A 21771-nucleotide genomic window follows, 5' to 3' on the forward strand; every position below is an offset into this window, starting at 1 on the left:
AATCATTTCCACATTATCTGTTAATAAACTGTAACAAAACACCCCTATTCCAGGCCAGAATAGTATCAGTTTCTTATTCCGGATTCTCACCAGTTGAACTTTGTGATTATCTTGAGGGAGATCACATGGGAAGATATAGTTTTTAAAATTTCGATTAAAATCGAGATCGTAGATTCGAGTCCAATGCCATTCGGTATGATTGAAAAGCCATACATGAACCACTTGTCCCAACAAACACCAACATGTTAGCCGCCCATCCATCTCTAGCAGCTTTGATCTTCGGTCGCATCGTTCCGTTTCGCATCGGTAACTGGGATGAGACAATGTATGAAACTCTTCGGTTTCCATGGAGAACTTCATGATTGAAATTTCACATGTGGAGTGAGGAGCATTAGTGTACGGATCGCCGGTCATCCAGTAAAGGGCGTTACCGAGTATCACCGGCGATGACCCTTGACGGAAACAGTAAGGAAGGGTGCAGAGGGTTCTCCATTTGGTAGAGCCTAAGGTGAGTATGGCATATTCACATTCAAAAGTGATCCTACGACAATGGAGCAACCTATACTCCTGTGATGGTGAGTGATAAAAGAATCCACAGAAACAGCCGACCCTATACGGATGGATCAGAGTTATCAATTCTCCGGTGATCGGATTTCCGACGTAGAATTCAGATGAAGAACGAGAAAACATGCAAGATTTAAACAAAACCAACCCATTGCAGGAAGCAATGGGAACAACAGCACGAACCGCAGTTTGATGTTTCCAACGTTCAACTAAAGCTCCATTAAAAGCCCTTTTCATAAACAATGATGCATCATCATCATCATGAGGAAGAAAGAAATCCACTTTCCCGTACCACTTATTTACCAGTTGGTAAAAACCAAAGACAGTAGAAGGAGATTGTTGGAGATGTGCATAAGCGAAGGAAGGAGATGAGATGAGAGCATTCCATCTCCGGCATACCAGTCGACACCTCCGCCACAGGTGCTCGGCGGGGAGCCGCCTTAGTATTTCAGTAACTAAATCATCAACGAGATATTTAAAACCTCTTCCATTACCATTATCAACACTAGGATTCTTAGGAAGATTCATGATCGATCTTTTAGAAATAAAGAAAACAGAAGAAAACGCAAGGGCTGCTATTGTAGCTAGGGTTTTGCATGATATGGGTTAATATAGGCAATAAACTTCATTTAATTTTTAACTTAATTTAGAAGTCTATTGAAAGAGAAAAACCGACTCATACAAGGAAAAGTATTCTGTTCTAAAAGTTGAAAGTGTATATAGAAAGAGAATATTGGAAAAATATCCCTTTAAACTAAACAATTTAGAGTTAAAATATCTGATTTTTTTTAATATTTAAAATATCAATGACTTAAAATTAATTAAACCAAAAAGGTTTTAGGTCAGGATACGGAATAAAAATAAATTATCAATAAAAATATATATTAAAATTATACGAGAATTTAAAATTTTTATACAATTCATATATCAATATTCTTCTATCCATATGCAAATAAATTTAGGTTAAATTATATATTTAGTATCTAAACTATCAATTTTAGTCTGTTTTAGTATCTAAACTTTTAACGTTTAGTTTTTATTTCATTTTATTACTCTGTCGAAAAAACTTAACTCGTTTAGTACCTAAATTATTAATTTTGGTCTGTTTTAGTACTTAAACTTTTATTTTTTTTAAAATACAACATTAATTTTTAAATGGAGGTAATAAAAATGAAAAAAAAAATAAAGTTTTTAATAGTAGGTAATGAAACAAAAACTAAATTTTATTATGATTCCAAAAAAATTAAAAATTTAGATGTTAAAATAGACCAAAATTAATAATTTAAATATTAAACGTATAACTTACCCATAAATTTATATAAAGAGAGAGTGACATGATAAACATCTATTATATGGGGTATGCAAAAACATGACAATATATATCCAAAACCGATTCAACCGAACCGAACTCAGAGATACGTATAACGGTATAAGCGGCCGTAGGGAAAGAAGAGTATCCCATGGCAAAGGTCGTAATTAGATACAGAATCCAGTGGCATTTAAAGCACTAGCCAACAAAATATCTAGCTCGACTTTTATGATTTTTTTTTACATTTATCAGCCCAAAATCTCTGGAAGTTTCTTTTGCTTTATATCTTCTCTCCTTCCTCAAATTTCACCCGCCAAAGATATTTTATCTTAGTACCCGTTTGGTTCAAGGAATGTTGTATTACTAGGGGAATGAAATCCTCATTCCCCCGTTTGGTTGGTCGGTAATTTCATTCTCGGTAATATTTTATTACCAACAGTGGATTTTTTTGAGTATATTACCAGGAATGTGATTATCTCCCTTCTCTTAGGTATTGTTAGATTACCGGCGTTTTGAACTAAAATGCCCTTCAAAAAAAAAATTCTCCAAAAATATTTTTCTTCTGTCGTTAAATAATAAAAATTCTACGAATGTTAAATTAAAAATTTATCTTTAAACTATTTTAGATTTACAAAAAAAAATCTATAATTACAGTCTTAATATACGATTAAGGAAAGACGTTATCGGAAATGTTAATATTTTTTAACATTTTCGGTATAATGTTACTTAAAACATTATTTTTTTACCATAAATGTTAATATTAGGTGTTACTTAAAATGTTTAAATCGTTACTTAAAATATTATTTTTTATCGAAAATGTTAATATTGACCGTTATTTAAAATTTTATTTTTTCTATCGGAAATTAAATAACGAAATTAACATTTTCGGTAAAAAAATGTTTTAAGTAGTGTTTTACTGGAAATGTTAAAAAATATTTGTAACACCCCAATTTAGGGGCTAAATTTAAGAATTTATAAAATGATGAAATTAATTGGTATTTTGAAAGAAACGGTGGATTAAATTGTAAAATTTCAAAGTTGGTAGACCGTTTTAAGAAGTACAGGAAACTCAGTAGCTAAACTCATGATTTGACCATTTTTCTTTAGGAGAAAATATAAACCCTTCCCAGTGCGCTGTTTCCAGATTATTTTCCAGTTTTCCCCCTCCATCAACCCTCCTTTAAATTCTGATCTACTTGCCGTTCGACCTTCGTTCGACGAACCGAAATGACCATCGTGTTCGTTGTCGACCAATGAACAAAAACCCTCAAACCTTTTGTTGTGAATCGTCGTCGTTCGTCGTTAATTTCAGTCGGAAGTATCGTCGGTTTTAGCTCAATTTCCGTTGGTTTTCCATCGATTCACGTCGATCCGGCCATCCGTTTTCGACACCTCCCGCACCATCGTGTTCCTTGCATCGTTCCGCGTCCACCAGTGTCCTCCGTTTCTCCGTCGTCGCCGGCGCGTGGAGGGGTGAGAAAGTCAAAGTTTTCAATGTTTCGGAATCGAGCTCTCCGCCGTTCAAAATTGTGAACCGAGCTTGGTAAGTGTCTCAAAATGCCTTAAAATAATTTTTTGGGAATTTTTCCGACACCGTATCACTGTTCACGCACCGCACGCACCGCCACTGCGCGTAGGGGGTGCTAATTTTGTAATTAATTTCTGTTAGGGTGATATTTGTGTAAAACTCGGGTGTTAGTTTTGTAAATATTTTTAGAATGTGGGTAATTTTGTAATTAATTTCGGTTAGGGTGATATTTGTGTAAAACGGTTGACTGTTGACCGTTGACCTCCGTTGACTGTTGACCGGCGTTGACCAATGTTGACCAGAACTTTGACCGGCGTTGATTGGACTTTGAATGACCGTTGACTTTGATCGGATATACCTATTCTGACGTTTTTCGATATCCTGAATTCATTTTTGGGGTCCGTTTCGCCAAATTTGAACCTGATAAGTTGGTTTTCACTGATTAATCACCCGATTCGATTCATTTTTCGGAATTAAGCTCTGATTTTGATGGAATTTATATTGTTATATGTCTGAGGAGTTATTGAAAGATGATTTCAAGATCGAGGGCGTTCGAATGGAATTTAATGGTTGATCAGTATGGCACGGAAATCGAGGTAATATATTACTACCTCTTTATGCTTTATAGAACATGTTGATATTGGTAAATGCATGAATGAAAATGTTTGGTCTCATATGTGTAATTAATGAAGTTCTACACTCGATATGAATGCGGTAAAAAGTAGGTAACTGAATATGGCTCAGATGACTATTATAAGAATTGAAGGACAATTGGAATTAAATTTCAAGTTCTGAAATTAAGTGATAAATGAATCAACCATGGATATGTAGATTATAATTTATCTCATTAAAGGTACTTGGATGATAAATTATGAGAATATTTCGATTAGGTAAAAATTACGAAAATACCACTATGTTGTAAAATGATAAGAATTGTCCCTGAAAGTTGATTAATAACTCTGAAAAGACTTATTAATCTGATAAAACTATAGATGTGTATAAGAAATGCTAGTTTACTTAGAAAATGTGGATAATCAATTTTTTACCCCAAGAGGGTTTGTGCAAGATACTGGAAGACTGTTAAGGGAATCATTTCAAGATCAGAGAATGTTCAAGAAAGCAATTAATCATAGGATCTCCAAATTATATTATTTTTGTTATGAGATAATACTGAAATTATCTGGTTAAGAAATTACGAAAATGCCCTTGTGAGGTAAAATAGTCCGAGTTGACCCTGAATGAGAAAGTACTTTGAGGATTTGTACTTAACTCGATTAAGTACGGATTTGATTATTAAAATCTTGACTTAGTGCAGAAAATTCCTGATATTCCGTTTGTAAAATCTGAGAAGGCACTTGTTCCAAAAATATCCGAGTTATGAGTAAATACCTGAAGAACAATTTATCGAGGGTATACTTTTGACAGAATTGTTCGAAATGACTGAAATAAATGATAAGTTTGAATTCGATAATAAGATCGGACGGAAGGAAATGATTGTAATTCACTGGATCTGTAAAATGACCATAATACCCTTAGAATGCAAATGACCAAGAATAGCACCAAGCTCAGGAATGATTGGATATCCTCGAACTCTGAAATTAATGAAATAAAACTGAGCATCAGAATGACCAAAATGCCCTTATGACCTATACTAAGTAAATGTCTTGGATTAATTAAGGAATCCAAACAAACATGGGTGTTGTGCTACCCATAAAAGTTATGAAACACAACTTAAGTGAGACGGTCAATCATAATGATATGTTAGTACCTGAACGACATAGATATCAGTTGAATGTGCGTTCATCTTCTCAAGTTGGGCTCGATGATAATTTTGGAAGTACTCAGCTCAGCTCAGCTCAACTCTAGATTGCATTCGGTACTAAGAAGTGGATAATCGTTAAACAAATCAACCACGAATACCAAATTGAACTGAACGGAAGTACAATACGTATCCGAAATTCAGAAAAAGTATGATTTACTCTAGAAAACTCTGAAGTAACCGAGATAGACTTGACTATTAAATGAAATAAGTAACTTCAATGACTGAGGATTAAATAAGTGATTTGGATGAGTCTAGAATCATTAATGAACATACATGATGTAATGTTCTTATGGGTCATGAACAATAAATCAAGCACGTCGATATTTCATAATATTGTGGAAGCGTGGAAATGAAATAAAGACATTGGAAAATCTATTCAGCGATGATTCCGAAGATGATCTATGGACAAGAATTTTTGGTATTAAAGAGTAAATACACTGGAAGGACAATGAATTGACCAATCGACAAGCATAAGTTCTGGAAGTTGTTCGATAATCCGATCAATCGACATAGATTAAATATTCGTTTATTCCTTATCAGCTCAAATCACATTATGCATAACTGAAGATTCTGTCAGTTAATGAACTTTTTCAATAGTATTTCTAACTTCCGACATTCTATCGGTACACTGAAGATTCGTGTTTCTTTGTTGGATAAGATTATCCAATATCTCTGAATAATATCTGTAAACACTAGTGTGTTCCCTACTTACATGAATATTTTATCTGATTTCCGATTTGAATTCTGTTCTGACATCTGATCTGAAATCTATTCTGATTCCTGACCTGGATTCGGTTATGATATATGATCTGAATTTTGTTTTGTTTTCTGATATCTCCGTTTATTGACGGTTTTATATGTTTGAAATGAGTTTTAAAGAAATTATTGATTTACTGGTTTATGAACCATGGCAACATGGTATGTGATCTCCGATTACGGTTTTTATCGAAAAATATGAATTGTACATGTTTTATGAAATCATGGAATTTACTGGTTTATGAAGTATGCTTACCTGAAATGTGTTATCTGATTTTCTGTTTCACTGGAAAATATGATTTATGGAATTATGAAATTTACAAGGAGTGCAGGTGGGTGTATGGTTCTGGGAAACCTACACATTATGGAGTGTTTGGTTGGAGAGAATACTATGATTTTTGATAAATCTTTTATGGGAGGGTGTTGTTGGAGGAAGTTACCGTTACCGTTACTGCAGGCTCCTCTGCTTTGTGCTCAGGGTAAGTCCTTACTTGGTGTGTAGGTGGGTGTATGGTTCTGGGAAATCTACACATTTTGGAGTGTTTGGTTGGAGGGATTAATATGGTTTTTGAATAAAAATATGTTTTAAACTGCTACTATTTTAAAAAAGAAAAGATCTGTATCTTTTCACTGGTTTGGCGGGAACACACTAGATAACATATTATGATCTCTTGAACTTAGTCATCCGAAATATTTCTCTGAACTGAAAGCTCATTGTCCGTTACCACCTAAAATATCAGTAGGATCTCCGCACAGCATAAAAATCTATAGATGTTCAGAACCAATAAGGAAATATATGTTTATCTGTATCTGCACGTTCTTCAGCATCATCTGGTAGTCCTATATTACTGAGCTTTCCAAAGCTCACTCTGTTACTCACCTTTTCAGGTTAAAGGAATTGTACCAGTGCAGTTATCGACTTCAGTAAGGGAGTTCTTACGGCGTTATTTGCAAATTATGATACATGTGATTAGGGGGCATGTAATTGTATTTTGTTTTATATACGAGTTTGAAAATCTATTTTATTTCTGCATACTGATAAATTATTTTATAAGTTACATGTTTTAATAAAAGATTTAAATTTTTCGCTATTTTTACAGTGGGTCGCTCCGGTGGCCCTAATGTAACAACCCAGATTGGATCGAGTTACCCGCATCGGTCTGAGGGGGTTACAATATTAACATTTTTAGTAAGATTTTTTTAACCGTATATTAAGATTGTGGTATAGTAGAATAATGTTTTCAATGCACGTTAGGACAGATATAGAATTTTTTATGTTGGGTTAAATTTTTTAAATTTTAGGGAATCAAATTTAAATTTGTAAAATTTTAAGATTAAAAATAAATCGTGCATTAGGACAGATATAGAATTTTTTATGTTGGGTTAAATTTTTTAAATTTTAGGGAATCAAATTTAAATTTGTAAAATTTTAAGATTAAAAATAAATCTTCATAAAAAATAAATAGATAAAAGTTTGTGTTGAAAATAAATAGGCAAAAATTTAAAATAAAAAATAACTTTAAATTTTTAAAGGTCGTCCTCTTCGTCATCCCTTACATTCAATTTGGTTTTCTTTATATTCATCTAAATAGACTAAAAACGATTAAGGGAAAATGTATTGTACATTTGATCTTATATTATTCATGATATTGATTTTTAATTAATTTATAATAAGTATGAGATAATATTTAAATAAAATCTTTAGTCATTTGATATTAAATATTTATATTTTATATTATTTAAATATAATCTTTAATCATTTGATATTAAATATTTATATTTTTTATATTAATCAAATATTATATTTTTGATATTCCTAATACTTAAATTCAAAATTTATAAAGTTATTGTTATGAAAAATAATAATAATATTTTATCATCAAGATTACTTACTACGTGTCTTTATCTTTTTTTCTTTTAAATATAAGAAGACACGTGAAGAAGACTAGGATTGTTTTTGGAGTGGGAAACATCTATAGGAAGTGTGCTATCGTTGTTGTATGCCCATAGGATGCGGGTTCTTTCTTCATCAGACGGGCAGAGATAAATACTGAGGACACTTTCTCATTGATTTCATCCCGGTCATCATCTTCGTTTAAGCTATATCAATGTCGTTAAAGAGTTCAGTGTGTCACGGGCTTAGCTAACTCATCTGGACATGTCGCTTCTTTCAGGTTGCTTGTAAGTTAAGGTTGCATCGAGCTGTCGTATGATGTTTGTAACTTTATATCTGTCCTAAATCGAAGAATAGTTGCAGTAGAAACAACTAATTTTATTCAAGATAGGGATTATCTCCGAGTACAATAGACTTACGATCACAATCGAAAATTAAATATAATTAGGAAAATTTGTTATAATCATTGAAACAAAACCAGCAACTTAAGATCTCATAAAGATCAAACAATGAAAGATTAAAAATTTAACCAAGATACTCGAAAAGATACAAATAGATTTGATCGCATCAGCAAACGAACTACAAAAGGGAATTAAGCTATTGAAAGATTAACAACAAACCGTAAATTAGACTCGAGCAATATGAAAAATTATCCACAAATACAAATCGGGTATCTATATCTAATCTAAAGGTTCAAAGCATGAAAGATCAACAAGATATCAAATAAGCGTTATCCTTATCAGATGTGACGATATCAAATCAACCCTTAGAAAAATATAAATGAAAAAAAGTCTAAATAACCGAAAAACATTCCAAAAAACATAAGAAAACGTATCATAAAGACAAATAAAAACGTGACATACCAGTAATTTTATTGAAAATTAAAAAATAAAAGAAAATAAAGATACGATATAAAGAAAAGAGAGACGATAAATAATACTGACGATCAACAACCAATATTAAAATTGATGTGGTTGTGGAAAAAAAAGACTAAAAAAAATGAGTGGTACACCAATGAAAGAAAATTAGGATTTTTTAGGCTTATGTCTTATTAGCTGCAGTTTGTTTTAAAGAGGAGCGAATTCGTATGAACAAATGATCGATGATGCAGGGGGTCGACAGAAGATTGAAAACTTGTGGTTTCATGACTACATTATTTAGTGGAAATAAAGTTGTTACTGACTGACTGTAATTGTTGTTTCCATGTTCCTCCCTCTCTTGTTGTTCCTGTAAATATTTACTCATAGCCACCGCGGTGAATCACTGATCTTTGATCACCATGGTCCGGCACTATTGCGATGCAGACAGCCACTGCGGTGGCTAATGGATAGAGATGAAAGCATGGTCGTGCCGTGAACCTGACCCGAAGGTTGTGCAAGAGAAGAGTCCGAGTAAAGTGCTCGATGTTTTCGAGTTCATGGCAGCGCTCTTCAAGGCCTGAACTAAAACCATCTGCTTTGTTGGGAGACGATTAAAGCATCAAATAAGAAACATGTTGCATTACATGCTGCAAAACATCGAGAAAGATACCAGAAAAAAGGTATTGTCCAATGGCTGAAAAAAATTAATTGCTCTCGTTGACAAGGAAATTGTCGACCCTGGACGTGCCTTGTCATGCAAATACCATGCTTGCGTATCAAAAGAATATCTCCTTGAGGATTAGGAGGACTAGCATGACAAAGCACATAATAACGAGCACCGAAGCACACATCACCATTCCTCCTTGTTTCTGTGTTCTCTCTGCCTGCAAAGTCCAATCCATGCAAGAACGATAAAGAGTCGCGAGAAACAGCTGAATTCAGATCGATATTTGGACGAAGAGAAAGAAAAACCTTCTGTAGCTGTTTGAGGCCTTCTTCAACCGTAGTTGCAACATTCTGAATGTTGTAGTCTATCCGATCAATATTGGTGCCCTGATGAAGAGAGAAATGCATTTAGTGATACCGAAAAAGTTCGGAACCTGTTACCAAGGGCTGATGGATTCCTACCTGATCAATCACGAGAATCGACAGATCCTTCATAATCTGAGCAAGCTCGTTTACTGACTCCACAACCTACAAGAAAGAACAAGTATATATAAATAATAAGCACGGGATAGCTATGAAAGCATCTTGGATAAGAAAGGTTCTGTGAGTATTGAGTAATGCACTACTTGCCTGTTGGATCTCCCTCTCCCTCTCAACAGTGTACGCCTCACTTTGTTTTAGCTTTGCCATCTGATGCTCATTAAACATCTAAGTAGCATAACTGTGAAAGATTAGAATCTAATGCCTAACTGGAATCGAAACATAAGACCTAATATCTCATTATTTTGATATCCAAAATAAAATTGAGCTCCAGAATCCAAACATGATATTTGTGTTTAGCACCCTAAAACTCATCTTTACTGAAATGACTTTGAATAGATAATATAATGGAAATGAACAGGAGATGATGGTTTAAGGAAATACCAGATCATCCAAGTCGTCATCTTCTTCTTTAGGCCTATTCCCATTTAGATTCATCTCCATATCAGCTCCTTCCTGATCATATACAAGAAACCAATAATTTAATTACACTGAAAACACCAAGCAAGAAGTCTGAATTATTTGACCGGTTAGCATTCAGAATGCAATAAAATAATTATAACATGTTGCATTGCCGATAAGAAAGTTCCTTTCATTACCTCCATTTGCTGCCTGAGGCGCTTCAAATAAGTTGATTGTTTCTTACGGAGCTCCATTGAAAGGTTCTGAAGGTCAGTGGCGAGTTGACGCTGCCAAAAAGAAGAAAAGCATGAAAAGAAAGAAATAAAAACAAAAGTACAATCCTGAATCGAACATTCTAAAGAATAACACCAGATGTCAAACATCACCATCTTCCGCTTTTCAACAACACAGGTGTGTAGGTTAGAAAAATTAAAGATGACATTTTATCTCTCCAGCCAAAAAAAGGAAGAAGGAAAGGAAGCATGGAATACATAAATTATGAGGACTCCTGTAGCCTAGACAACAAAGGTGATAGAGAGAGGGAGCACTTGACACCGCATCATGTTAATACCATCCTCCCCAAAACCTGCTACTCGTAAAGTTTTGGCCAATAGGCGATAGAAAAATCACCATAGTAAATGAATAAGTGACCTACGACCACTTGCCTAAATGATTTATATTTCTTGGCCTGAACATAAAGCTTCAAAAGTGAATTTGATAGGCACTACGTCTTACCTGAACATTTTTCCTGACATTTGAATCCTCGGAAGGTCCAGTAGCAGAGAGTTTCTGTAATCTCTTCTCTGATCTCTTCAACAGATTAGTTATCTCATTAGTAAGATTCTCGATATTGCGTTGATCTTCTTTACCATCACCAAATGAAGGCATTAAAGCCTTTGCGTGAGCCTTGCCTAACTCGGCCATTTTAGTCCGTGCACATTGCACATTAGCAGCTATTTCTTCAGAAAAATCTACCCAAGCTGGTGGTAAACCAATGGTAACCGCACCCTTACTGCAAAACATAGACAATCCTTTATGTCCTAATAATGTATGACCACTTAAACATAGTAACAGATAAATTCACAAAAAAAAATGAAAGAGAAGATGAACTTCAGAAGAAACCGCAATCCTATATCTACTTTCCCTATTTGCAAAGCTCTGATCTTTCATTGTATTTGTACTGCATAAACTTCCCCATAAGCTCCTGATGTGTAGCAATTTCAAAATAATTTAAAATATCTCAGGAATCACACCTAAATGCTTCTCATGAGAATTATTCACTGATCAACAAACAAATTCAACCACATTATCCGTACCAGTCTCTTCAACGCCAATTCCTCGAAAAGTATTGAATGTTTTATAAAAATCTAGCACTCCATTAAAATTTTTACTTTTCCTAACTTCATAATTCAATTTAGAAAAAAATAGAAAAGCAGAAAACACCCGCCAAAATTAAGTTAAATTATATCTGAACAAGTGCATGCATAATTAAAAGAAGAAAAATATTGATCTTGATCTTGAATTAATTCTTCGTCTTATTTTAACAAATTAACAGAAGAAGAAAAAAACGAATATGATCAATAATAACAGTTCGGAATGCAATGTTACCTCGAGTTTCCAGGATCCACGGTACTTAGAGCAGTATAAGACCGCTTTGAATGGAGCAACGCAGTACTGGCCATCTCAATGGCAGACGCTCCGCCGGAGTTCGCCCTCAACTTCGCCTTCGATTCCGACGACGAGATCGTCGGAGCTCTAACACCCTTCAACGCATCTCTGTATTTATTGAATAACCACGACCGGTTCCTCGTCGCCATTGCTCTCCAAAACAAAGTTTAGATATTATCCAAAATAAATTTAAATACAGATTCAGAATTTAGAGATCTAAACGTAACGTTTTCTCATGGCGGAGCAATAATGAGGTGAACGGCCACGCGACCGGAGGCCGGCGATTGACCGTTAAGGAGGCAGTTGAAACAACGGCCGAGTCACGTGCCGGCGAAGAAATGATACGGTGCGCGTGGAATTTGTTTTTTCCTTTTTGGATTTTTGTATTAGGCTCTCGGTTTCCCGTTGACCTTTATTTTATTAGTGAAATTAATCTACATTTTTAGTTTAATTTTCAATCGGGTCGGGTTTAGTTGTAGGGCTAGGGCCCAGTTACAGTGAGAAATGGTTTTTTTTTTCCAATACCCCAAGCGGATTAATTATTTAGGGTATTCGACTAAAATGGACTTTATTTTTCGAAACTACGACATTCTCTACAGTGAACACTGAACTCGTCACTTTGAGGTGACGAGTTCCTGAAGATATTATTTTTAAATTGTCTCTGTGAAGTGGGCTCTACATGACTCATTATTTTATTATCATTAAAATGACTCGTCACGTCGTTTAAAAATATTTTTTTTAATTAAAAAATAAAATAAAAAATATAAATTAACAAATTAAGTGAAACTCGTCAAGTCGAGATGACGAGTTCCTTCAAATTTAAAAAAGTAGTTGTTGGTCGACGGCTATATGGGCATCGGTCATGGCCAACGGTAACTTGGAACTCATCACCTCGAGGTGACGAGTTTGGCCGGGAATTTTTCCCAACTAGTCGTTTATAGCGTTGGATGTAAGGCTATAAATAAGGGTTTAAGGTTTTGGTTTCTCACCAAACCCTAAATCCAAAAAAATACAAAAAATACATCCTGTCAAAATCTCAAAAAATAGCAACTCGAGAATATATGTTGCACCGAGGTGACGATTCATTTATACTTTTTATTTTATTTTATTTTTATAATTTCAAAAAATTAAACGGACTCGTCACATCGAGATGACGAGTCATTTAATGATAATAAAATAATGACCCACGTAGTACCCATTTCACGGAGACAATTTAAAAATAATATCTTCGATGTCCACTGTAGAGAATGTCGTAGTTTCCAAAATAAAGTTCATGTTGACTCAATACCCTAAATAATTAACCGGTTTGGGGTATTGAGAAAATAAACCGAGAAATGATCCGATCCATATAAGCTCATGAATCATGAATCACCTAATTTGGTCTAATTCTAGTTGTAGTTCTTCTATTATGGTGAGATTTAAATTTTGCTTTTACATAATTAAGGTTAGGGTGAGTATCCAGTTGAGTTCAGTAAAAAAAAATCGAGTTAGTTTAGTTGATGAGTCTTATTTTATAATTCAAACTTCATTTGATTCTTTTTCGAGTCGAGTTGTTCGAATTTTGTTTAAATTTTATAATATTATGTTATTATTTAATTTCAATTTAAATAATTTTCTATAACTATATATATATATATATATATCATATTAGAGTTGAGGGACTCATCACAAACTCAAAAATAAATCCAAAAATTATTAAAAATTTTAAGTTATTTAAGTCGAATCAAGTTTATTCAAAATTTTCAAGATCGAATCAAATTTAAATTTGTTAGTCGATTCAGATTCCGATCACCCTTAATTAAGTTATTTGCTTCTATAAATGCTATTAGTATATTAAGGTGAGAGATATTATATTTCTTGAATGGAATTAATGATTTAAATTCTGACGTTGAGAGTAAAATAAATTAAGTTAAAAACATCGTTCTCATAATGAACCTTATAATATTTGATTCAGTAATTAATTAATTAATTAATTAATATCAATAGTTAATCAAAAATTGAATAACATTTTAAACCATTATTAAATAGGATAATTACACATTTAGTACCAACTATAACTTTTGTTCCGTTTTGATCGCATAGTTATTTTTTAAAATTATACCTAACATTTAGTTTTTGGTTTTATTTTTGTCACTCGTTGTTAAAAAATTAATGGTGATACGACTATTTCATCATAAGGTAATGTCATGTCATCATTCAAAAAATAAAAAGAATAGCACGTTAATGATTTTGTTAATTTTTAACGATAGATGATCAATATGAAACTAAAACCAAACATTAAGTATGGTTTAAAAAATAGTTAGATGACCATAATCGAACAAAAGTGATGGTTAAGGTATTAAATGTGTAGTTTAACCTTAAATTTATTATTAATAAAATACAATTGATTAAATTTATATATATTTTAACAGTTTAAATTTATACGAGTCAAACAATTTTAATGGCTAAATGATTTATTATTCTTTTTAAAAGTCTCAAAATTATAAACCGATAAGATGTCTTTATAAAAAAATACTATCACTCGAAATTATAAAAAATATTAAAAAATTAAAAAAAAAAATTAAACAAATACTACCGCTCGAATTTATAAAAAAAATAGAATAAAACCTAAAAAAAATTAAGATTTATATAAATACGTCACACTTGCTAGTTCCATCTCCACGAATCTCACTTCCAAAGAGGGTAAAAAGTAGCTGTTTTTCATTCTCATTCATCAAGCTCCAAAGACCTAGCTTGCCCCCGTTTTAGTTTCTGGGATTTTTGTTAGTTGAACTTCACAAATTCGAGATCAGGTTAGAAGGATTTGAGTTCTAACCCTAGAAATTAAAAAAATTATTTCTTTTTTTCAATCTTTGGGTTGAAAAGTAACAAAGGGGTGATTTAGAAATGGATGCTGATTCATGGACTACTTGTCTTTCTTCAAGCTTTAGGAGATATCATCAATCCTCTCTTCAATCACGATCTGGTAGGCCTTAAAAATCCATTTTTTAAGGGGAAAAACTTAGAAATCTTTTAAGAAAAGATTGGTTTTTCTAGTAGATTCTTTGCTTGCCTTCTAAAAAAGTTGGTTTAATGTTTGGAAATGGATTGAAACTGCAGATATGTTAATGGGGTTCGAAGAAATGGACGGAGAAGATGATATAAGAGAGGAATTCCCATGCCCTTTTTGTTCAGTGTATTTCGATATCGTCGGCTTGTGCTGTCACATTGATGATCAGCACCCTGTGGAGGCTAAAAATGGGGTATTTCTCAATTCCTCTATCTTTTCCTTTTCTTTTATTTGTTATAACTTATAAGCAAGTGTATTTTGTATTCTTATTGAGAATTGTTCAAAGTTTACTTAACTGAGTTAAGCTTTGAATTGTTATCTGTCGGCAAAAAGAAATTGGAAAGGGACTTGTTTGTTATGGACTCAAGTTGAGCTTTTGCTTCAGAAGTTGCTATGTTACTTAAATAGCTCTTGTAATGGTTATAATATGCCGTTTGCTATGATATCGGAAATTTTGGATGAACTGGTTTCGAACTATGAGCTCCAGTTCAGCTAACTGGACAAATTGGCTCGGTTGTTCTGATTGGAAAGGTGTTTATTGAATATGAACTCTGTTTATGATAGGTTGTTTCGGTTTGCAGGTATGTCCCGTCTGTGCGGTGAGGGTGGGAGTAGATATGGTTGCGCATATAACCTTACAACATGGAAATATATTCAAGGTAAGTTACTATTGTTTATAACGAATTATATTTGGAATTCATTGTTAAGTTGTTTAAAGTACTTGCCTTTTGTGTGACATCTACCATGAAATCATATCGGAGTCTGCTAAATTTGTAGAATTTGACCATTGGGTCTATTTCTTACTAGAAATTTTTATCACCTTTGACTGATTGCTTGGATCGTTTTAAAACCATTTGAATCAGTATGCAAGTGAACTATTCTACCCCCTACCCCCCCAATAGTGGAGCAGTAGTAGCACTGCTACCTTTTCTGTACAACAGTTGGGCCATTCTTAGGACTTGATTCATATATCTTTCGTTTCCTTAACGAGTGGTTACATGCAGCACAAACGGAAGTCACGTAGAAGTGGATCTCATTCAATGCTTTCGGTTCTGAGGAAAGAGTTGCGAGAAGGAAACCTGCAATCCCTCTTTGGGGGTTCTTCTTGTATAGTTCCCTCATCCAACTCCGCGCCTGATCCGCTGTTGTCCTCTTTTATTTTGCCTATGGTTGATGATTGCGTTAATGCTCAGCCTCAGTGTGCTAGCGAACCAAGCACAGCCAAGAAAAGTTCAGACGTGAATAAGTCCGAGAGGTAAGTTGTAGTGTGTTTAAAATTTGATTGTTCTTTCTATCTCCCGGTTTGTGTGATGCAGATCTTTTTAATTTACGTGGTCTTTTATGATTTATCTGGTTATATACTTGAAATTGTAGACGATTTAATGGATCTTGTCATAAGGGCATGCAAACGTTGTATCAGCAAGATATCCTTTGACAAGATCAGTGGTTTTATTTTATTTTATTAAAACGTGAATCCTTGTTGTGCTACCCAGGAATTAGAACAAGATGTTCAGCTCCATGTCATGCATTTGAGTGACTCAACCCCTAAAATTTTACTCGTTAAAGCAAAACCAAGCAGAATGACATCAAGGCTGTTGGTCACTTGGTCTTGATCCCTACCTGCTGGTCCATACGTATTTTTCTCTTGAAAAGTTCCGCGTATTTGCCGGTTTTTAAACAGAATGGTTAGAGCAGGCTATATTTTAACTCTTTGCTAGTATCAAATTACCCATCTGCCTTACCATATGCACAAATATGTATGGTATAAGAATTAGTCGTTAGGCTGAGTGTCTCAGTTTTTTTAGTGTTTATCCAGAGTTCTCAACCTGCATCATTACTGCAACCTTATTCCAATGAGACCGATGTGATGATTTACTATTGGATTTTCCCTCCTGCGATCAACTTCTATAGCATTTATCGGCTTTCTCATTCTGATTTTGGCTTTGATAACAGAAACGTGCAGTCAACGCCTCTTTCAGTCAAGGATCAGGAAGAGAAGGCAAAAAGATGTGAATTTGTTCAAGGGATGCTCTTATCCACGATTCTCGATGATGTTTTATAATTCCGTAAGGATGTTGCTGCAATTGTGGACCCGAATCCCATACGGTGCAACATTCGGCTATACAGCGAAGAAGAGGCCTATGGGTTTGTTATGCTGTTTGTAGTGAATATGTTGATGTATTAAGCATAAATGTTGAGCAAGGTGTAGGAATGTGTGTAATATATGTTGGCATGTGTGGACTTCTCCATTTCGTGTCATGATAATATTTAAAATAAGATAAATACATTTAAATTCTGGAATGATCTGTTGTTTTCGTTCTTATTCAGTACAACAACAACATGAACATGTGGTGGAACTCATGCATGTTATATGATTTTCAGTTGTCAAGCTATTAGTACATAACCATAATGTACCAAATGGTTATTTTGAAGAGCAGGACAGTTGTCCGATAATCAAGCTCCCCTCATTTTGCCTATAATTGGGTAATCAAATACCATTACATCTGTGTGTTTCCTCTAGCATGTATATCATTTTATGTTTCGAATAACAGTTGTAACCCGTATACGAAGTAGCCTATCGAAGTAATACCTTTCCCATGGCTTCGAACTTAAATCAGTGTGCATAAATGGCTGACCTGGTTATCAAAGCAAGAACTTGAGCACTAAATGCAAGTAGCATGCAGTACTGAAAATTGACTTTGTCCATCTAAACAATCTATTATGGTGATCAAATGAGAATAGAGCACTTTTGGGGGGTCAATGTCAGTGAATTGTAAGTATAAATCAACTGAAAAAATGTTGATGTTTTCTTTCTAATTTGGTTCTAAATCCTACCTGAAAAGGGAAAACAAAAGAAAGTACGCACAAAGATACATTTACTACATCGAAGATCTAAAGACCTAAGCTTAACCACCGTCGGGGTCTTGTATCCATGATCCTCTTCACTACATCTTTTACAAAAGAATCAAAACAAGTTAAGCAACAACCTTTCATTAAGCTCGCCTGACCAGCTTCCACTCTTTCGATGTGCACGCAATTTGATGATGGAGGCATGATTTGAACCTCGCTCCTCCTATGCTCAAGCCCACAAGCCGCCAGTAACGTATGCATGGAACTAGTTGCTATGTCCTTGAGTGTACCGTTGTCTGCATATACATATAGAAGGCTTTGAAAAGTCTCCAAAACACAAGATATAACTCAATCACTCACTAGTAAATATCATTCACAAAAAGCAGTTTAAAGATGGGAGCTTCACTTGCCTAAATCAATACCGTTGGAAAAGGCTTTCAAATGGCTTCTAACCATTGCATGCAATTGTTCCTTAGCCGTCAAAATATTATCATCATCTCTAACAGAAAAAGGCAAATCACAACCATCAGGCCTAATGTTTGATCCATTGCTGCAATGACGGAGTTGCTCATTTGAACTCATACAAGCAAGTTCGGGCCACAAAGTCAAGTTCACAGGTGTACTGAATGAAGTGGTTGTTGAATCTTGAACAGCTTGCCATCTCAAGTGACCCAACCTTGAAGAAAAGAAGTCCCTACTTTGCAGTGAAGAAGAGGGATAATCCTGTAACCTCCCCTCAAACATGATTTGGGATTGAGCTCCCACATCTTGTGTCCTAGGTTGTTGAACTGCAGATTCCCTACTCTGTTCAATGTGAGAATTTACAAAATCATCGTCCTTATTAGCAGATGATATTCCATCGGCCCTACCAGCCATAAGATTCGTCCTAGATGATATTCCATCAGCCCTACAAGCCATAAGATTCGTCCTATTGATTGAACGGATATTTTGTATCTGGCGGTGTAACCACCGCCTACCAGTCAGAGTTGGAGCTCCCAATCCAGAAACTGGAGAACCAGCGGCAATATCTACACTAGGAAATCTAGGAGACGAAAGACCCACAAAACTGGGAGTTAAAGGCATTCGAGGTGAAAGCACTACATTAGAGTCTATATTTTCTCCTACATTTACAACGGGTGAGAATCTATTGTACAGATTGTTTGTCCTTTGGTCAGGCAAAGAATCTTGAACTTGGGAACTAGAGGATCCGAGAGCTATAGGCCTGCAACCATCACAGTACCAATTATCTTCAGGTACTTCCCGCCCCAAACCAACACAATAGGTGTGTGCTGATGAATCACAAATATCACAGAGTAACATCAGTTCATCATCCCCACCTTGGTGGCATTCAGAACAAAAAAGGTTCTCATACGGGTCCATATAGCTTCTAAGTTCTTCCTCGGACGGTTAATAGACCTACATACAACAAGCATGTCCCTTCTAACCATGTGAATAATAAATAAAAGAAAGAAAATGAGAACTATTATGAGGAGAAATATAACATACCTGATCACGCTTCGGGACTTGGATCACCACCTCTCTCGAATCAACTCCTGTTGTTGCCCTAGTAGGCTTACTGATTGTTTCAAACCTTTGTTTGCACAATAGACAACGAGATTCCACTTTTGACCATGCCATAATACAGGTGAAACAAAAATAATGACTGCAGCAGCTCAATGTGCCCCTAAGTCTTCGCTTATCTTCCTCAGAGAGACAAATGCCACAAATTCGCTTTATTACTTCAGCCTTCTTTTCTTCTACCTTCTCCTTACCCTTTCTTCCTGTGGGTTTCTTATGCTGGCCTAGCTCTTCAACCTCCTCCATTATCTTCGAGGATGATGAATTCCTCAAACTAGTTTTCAAGCTTCCACACAATCGGTCGGCTTCTTGCACTTGTTCTCTCTCTTCCTCGGAGATGGTATACTCATTATCAGATGACCCGGATGAGAGAAAATCTGAACCATATGGTACAACATAAGCCTTGTTTTTGCGTCTTCCATTTGTTCTGCTCTTTTTTCTCACAATTGGAATGTTTTCTATAAAATCACAATCATCGTCATCTTCTTCCTCGACCCTATTCTTCCTTTTCAACCGACATTTCTTCCTTCCCCCTTTTCTGGAAGGCTTCTTAGAAACAGCAGATCTCTTCCTCTTTTTCCTTTGCTTTGAAGGATCTTTTTTTCGCAACCCTTTCTTATGAACTTTCATATTGTTTTTCTTCTTTTCCACAATCAATTCCTCTTCCTCGTCAAAACAATCTTCTTTGTCCAGAGTGAATTCGTCGTCGTCGTCTTCGTATTCCTCCTCCTCCTCCGGCTCATACTCTTCTTCTTCCTTCTCCTCCTCCACCTCATACTCTTATACTTCCTTTTCCTCCTCCACCACCTCATACTCTTCTTCTTCCTTCTCCTCCTCCACCACCTCATACTCTTCTTCTTCCTTCTCCACCTCCTCCACCTCATATTCTTCATCTTCTTCCTCATCAATCTCATAATCTTTGTCTTCTTCTTCATCCGATACACTTTTCCGCTTTCGTGCTTTTCTCTCCACAATCTTCCTCTTCCTTACCGGAGGCATCTTTTTAGCTTTCGACCTAACAGCCTTCCTCACCACTTTCTCTTCCTCCTCATCAAGAAAACCTCCAAAACCCTCTTCCGCTGCACATTCATCCAAGGAAGAACAATACTCTTCCGCATCATCCTCAGATTCATTCCCCTCCTCCGAAACTACATAATCTTCATCGGAGCCGTCTGAATCCTCATCCTTCGATCTATCCCTTTTCCTAAAGTTGTTCCTACGACCAACCTTCCCTCCCTTCACCATCTATCCTTACACCCCCCCAAAACAAAAAAAAAACAAAACACCCAACAAACAATCCCTAATCGACCGAATAAATACCGAACTTCTTCGATTCACACAATTAAACACCAAAATCACGAATTCAGAAATTCTGCAGCTCCATAGTTTCTTCCAAATCAAATATGAATCTTTAAAGGGGAAAATCACCAACGGATCTGTATTACCATAGAAAACATTAGAAAATAAAGAAAACCTAGATCATAAAAAGGAACATAGTAAAACATACATTGAACCAAACCAAAAAAAACATTATCAGACTTCACCAAAAACCAGACCAAACAAAATTAACCGTTACCTTTTCTTAAAGCTTTAATTTTTTTTCCTCATTAGAAAGAAAACGGACAATATTTCCAGCCATTCAAATCAGGATTCTTTGAGCATAAAATCAAAGAAAATCCAACAAATATTTCAAAAATAAATTGAAGGCACCCATAAATATCTAATTTTCCATCAAAATCAAACCAACAAAGGGAAAGAGATCAAACACAGATGAAAAAATAAAGCAAGAGAGAGCAAATTCTTACCTTGGAGGAGGAAGACAGCCGAAAAAACAAAAAAAAAATGTGATCTTTTTTTTGCTTGCAATGTCTAGGATTTTGCTTTTTCGGCCGTAGCTTGGTTCCTTTTTTTCTGTTTTTACGTTGCTAATTTTTTTTGAAAAATATATACATTTGTGCTGTTTTGAAAAATAAAAATAAAATGGAAAATATATGAAAACGTTTTTGATAATAACGATGATAAATAATTAATTAATTAATTATGGGCTACGCAACTTGGGGGGTGTTGATATGAAAGTACGGAAATGCCCTTGCCTCTGTGGAGCAGTTTAACTGTCATTTTGACTTGGGCTCTGATTCATACACCAAAATCGTTAGATCGAGTTAAATCAAATTTTTGAGTTTTTGTATAAATTTAGTTATAAATGTTTACAATATTATGATATTATTATATTTTAATTTAAATGATTTTTTACAATTTTATTCAATATATATATATATATTCAT

General features: G+C 34.7%; 2 protein-coding genes and 1 pseudogene across 3 annotated transcripts; 1 reads left to right on the forward strand and 2 right to left on the reverse strand.

Moving 5' to 3' along the window:
* Window positions 1-9484: 9484 nt before the first annotated feature.
* LOC120202349 (syntaxin-41-like) lies at window positions 9485-12158 on the reverse strand. The gene is made up of 8 exons (XM_039202786.1): window positions 11950-12158; window positions 11077-11353; window positions 10539-10628; window positions 10324-10395; window positions 10030-10107; window positions 9862-9927; window positions 9706-9786; window positions 9485-9617 (listed from the first exon to the last, which is right to left on the reverse strand). The coding sequence occupies exons 1-8, from the start codon at window positions 12156-12158 to the stop codon at window positions 9510-9512; spliced, it is 981 nt and encodes a 326-aa protein (XP_039058717.1). The 3' UTR covers window positions 9485-9509.
* A 2540-nt stretch (window positions 12159-14698) lies between these two features.
* Window positions 14699-17309, forward strand: LOC120202360 (protein DEHYDRATION-INDUCED 19 homolog 3-like). Of its 2 annotated transcripts, XM_039202796.1 has the most exons (6): window positions 14747-14801; window positions 14832-14974; window positions 15109-15251; window positions 15640-15717; window positions 16063-16313; window positions 17012-17309. In XM_039202796.1, the coding sequence occupies exons 2-6, from the start codon at window positions 14896-14898 to the stop codon at window positions 17118-17120; spliced, it is 660 nt and encodes a 219-aa protein (XP_039058727.1). In that variant the 5' UTR covers window positions 14747-14801; window positions 14832-14895; the 3' UTR covers window positions 17121-17309. The 2 variants fall into 2 exon arrangements, with proteins under 2 accessions (XP_039058726.1, XP_039058727.1); XM_039202795.1 differs by having other exon boundaries at window positions 14699-14974.
* A 496-nt stretch (window positions 17310-17805) lies between these two features.
* LOC120202359 lies at window positions 17806-21460 on the reverse strand (annotated as a pseudogene).
* Window positions 21461-21771: the final 311 nt, after the last annotated feature.

The sequence above is a fragment of the Hibiscus syriacus genome, unplaced genomic scaffold (genome assembly GCF_006381635.1).
Source record: "Hibiscus syriacus cultivar Baekdansim isolate YM2019G1 unplaced genomic scaffold, ASM638163v2 tig00008667_pilon, whole genome shotgun sequence".
Taxonomy (NCBI): Eukaryota; Viridiplantae; Streptophyta; class Magnoliopsida; order Malvales; family Malvaceae; genus Hibiscus; species Hibiscus syriacus.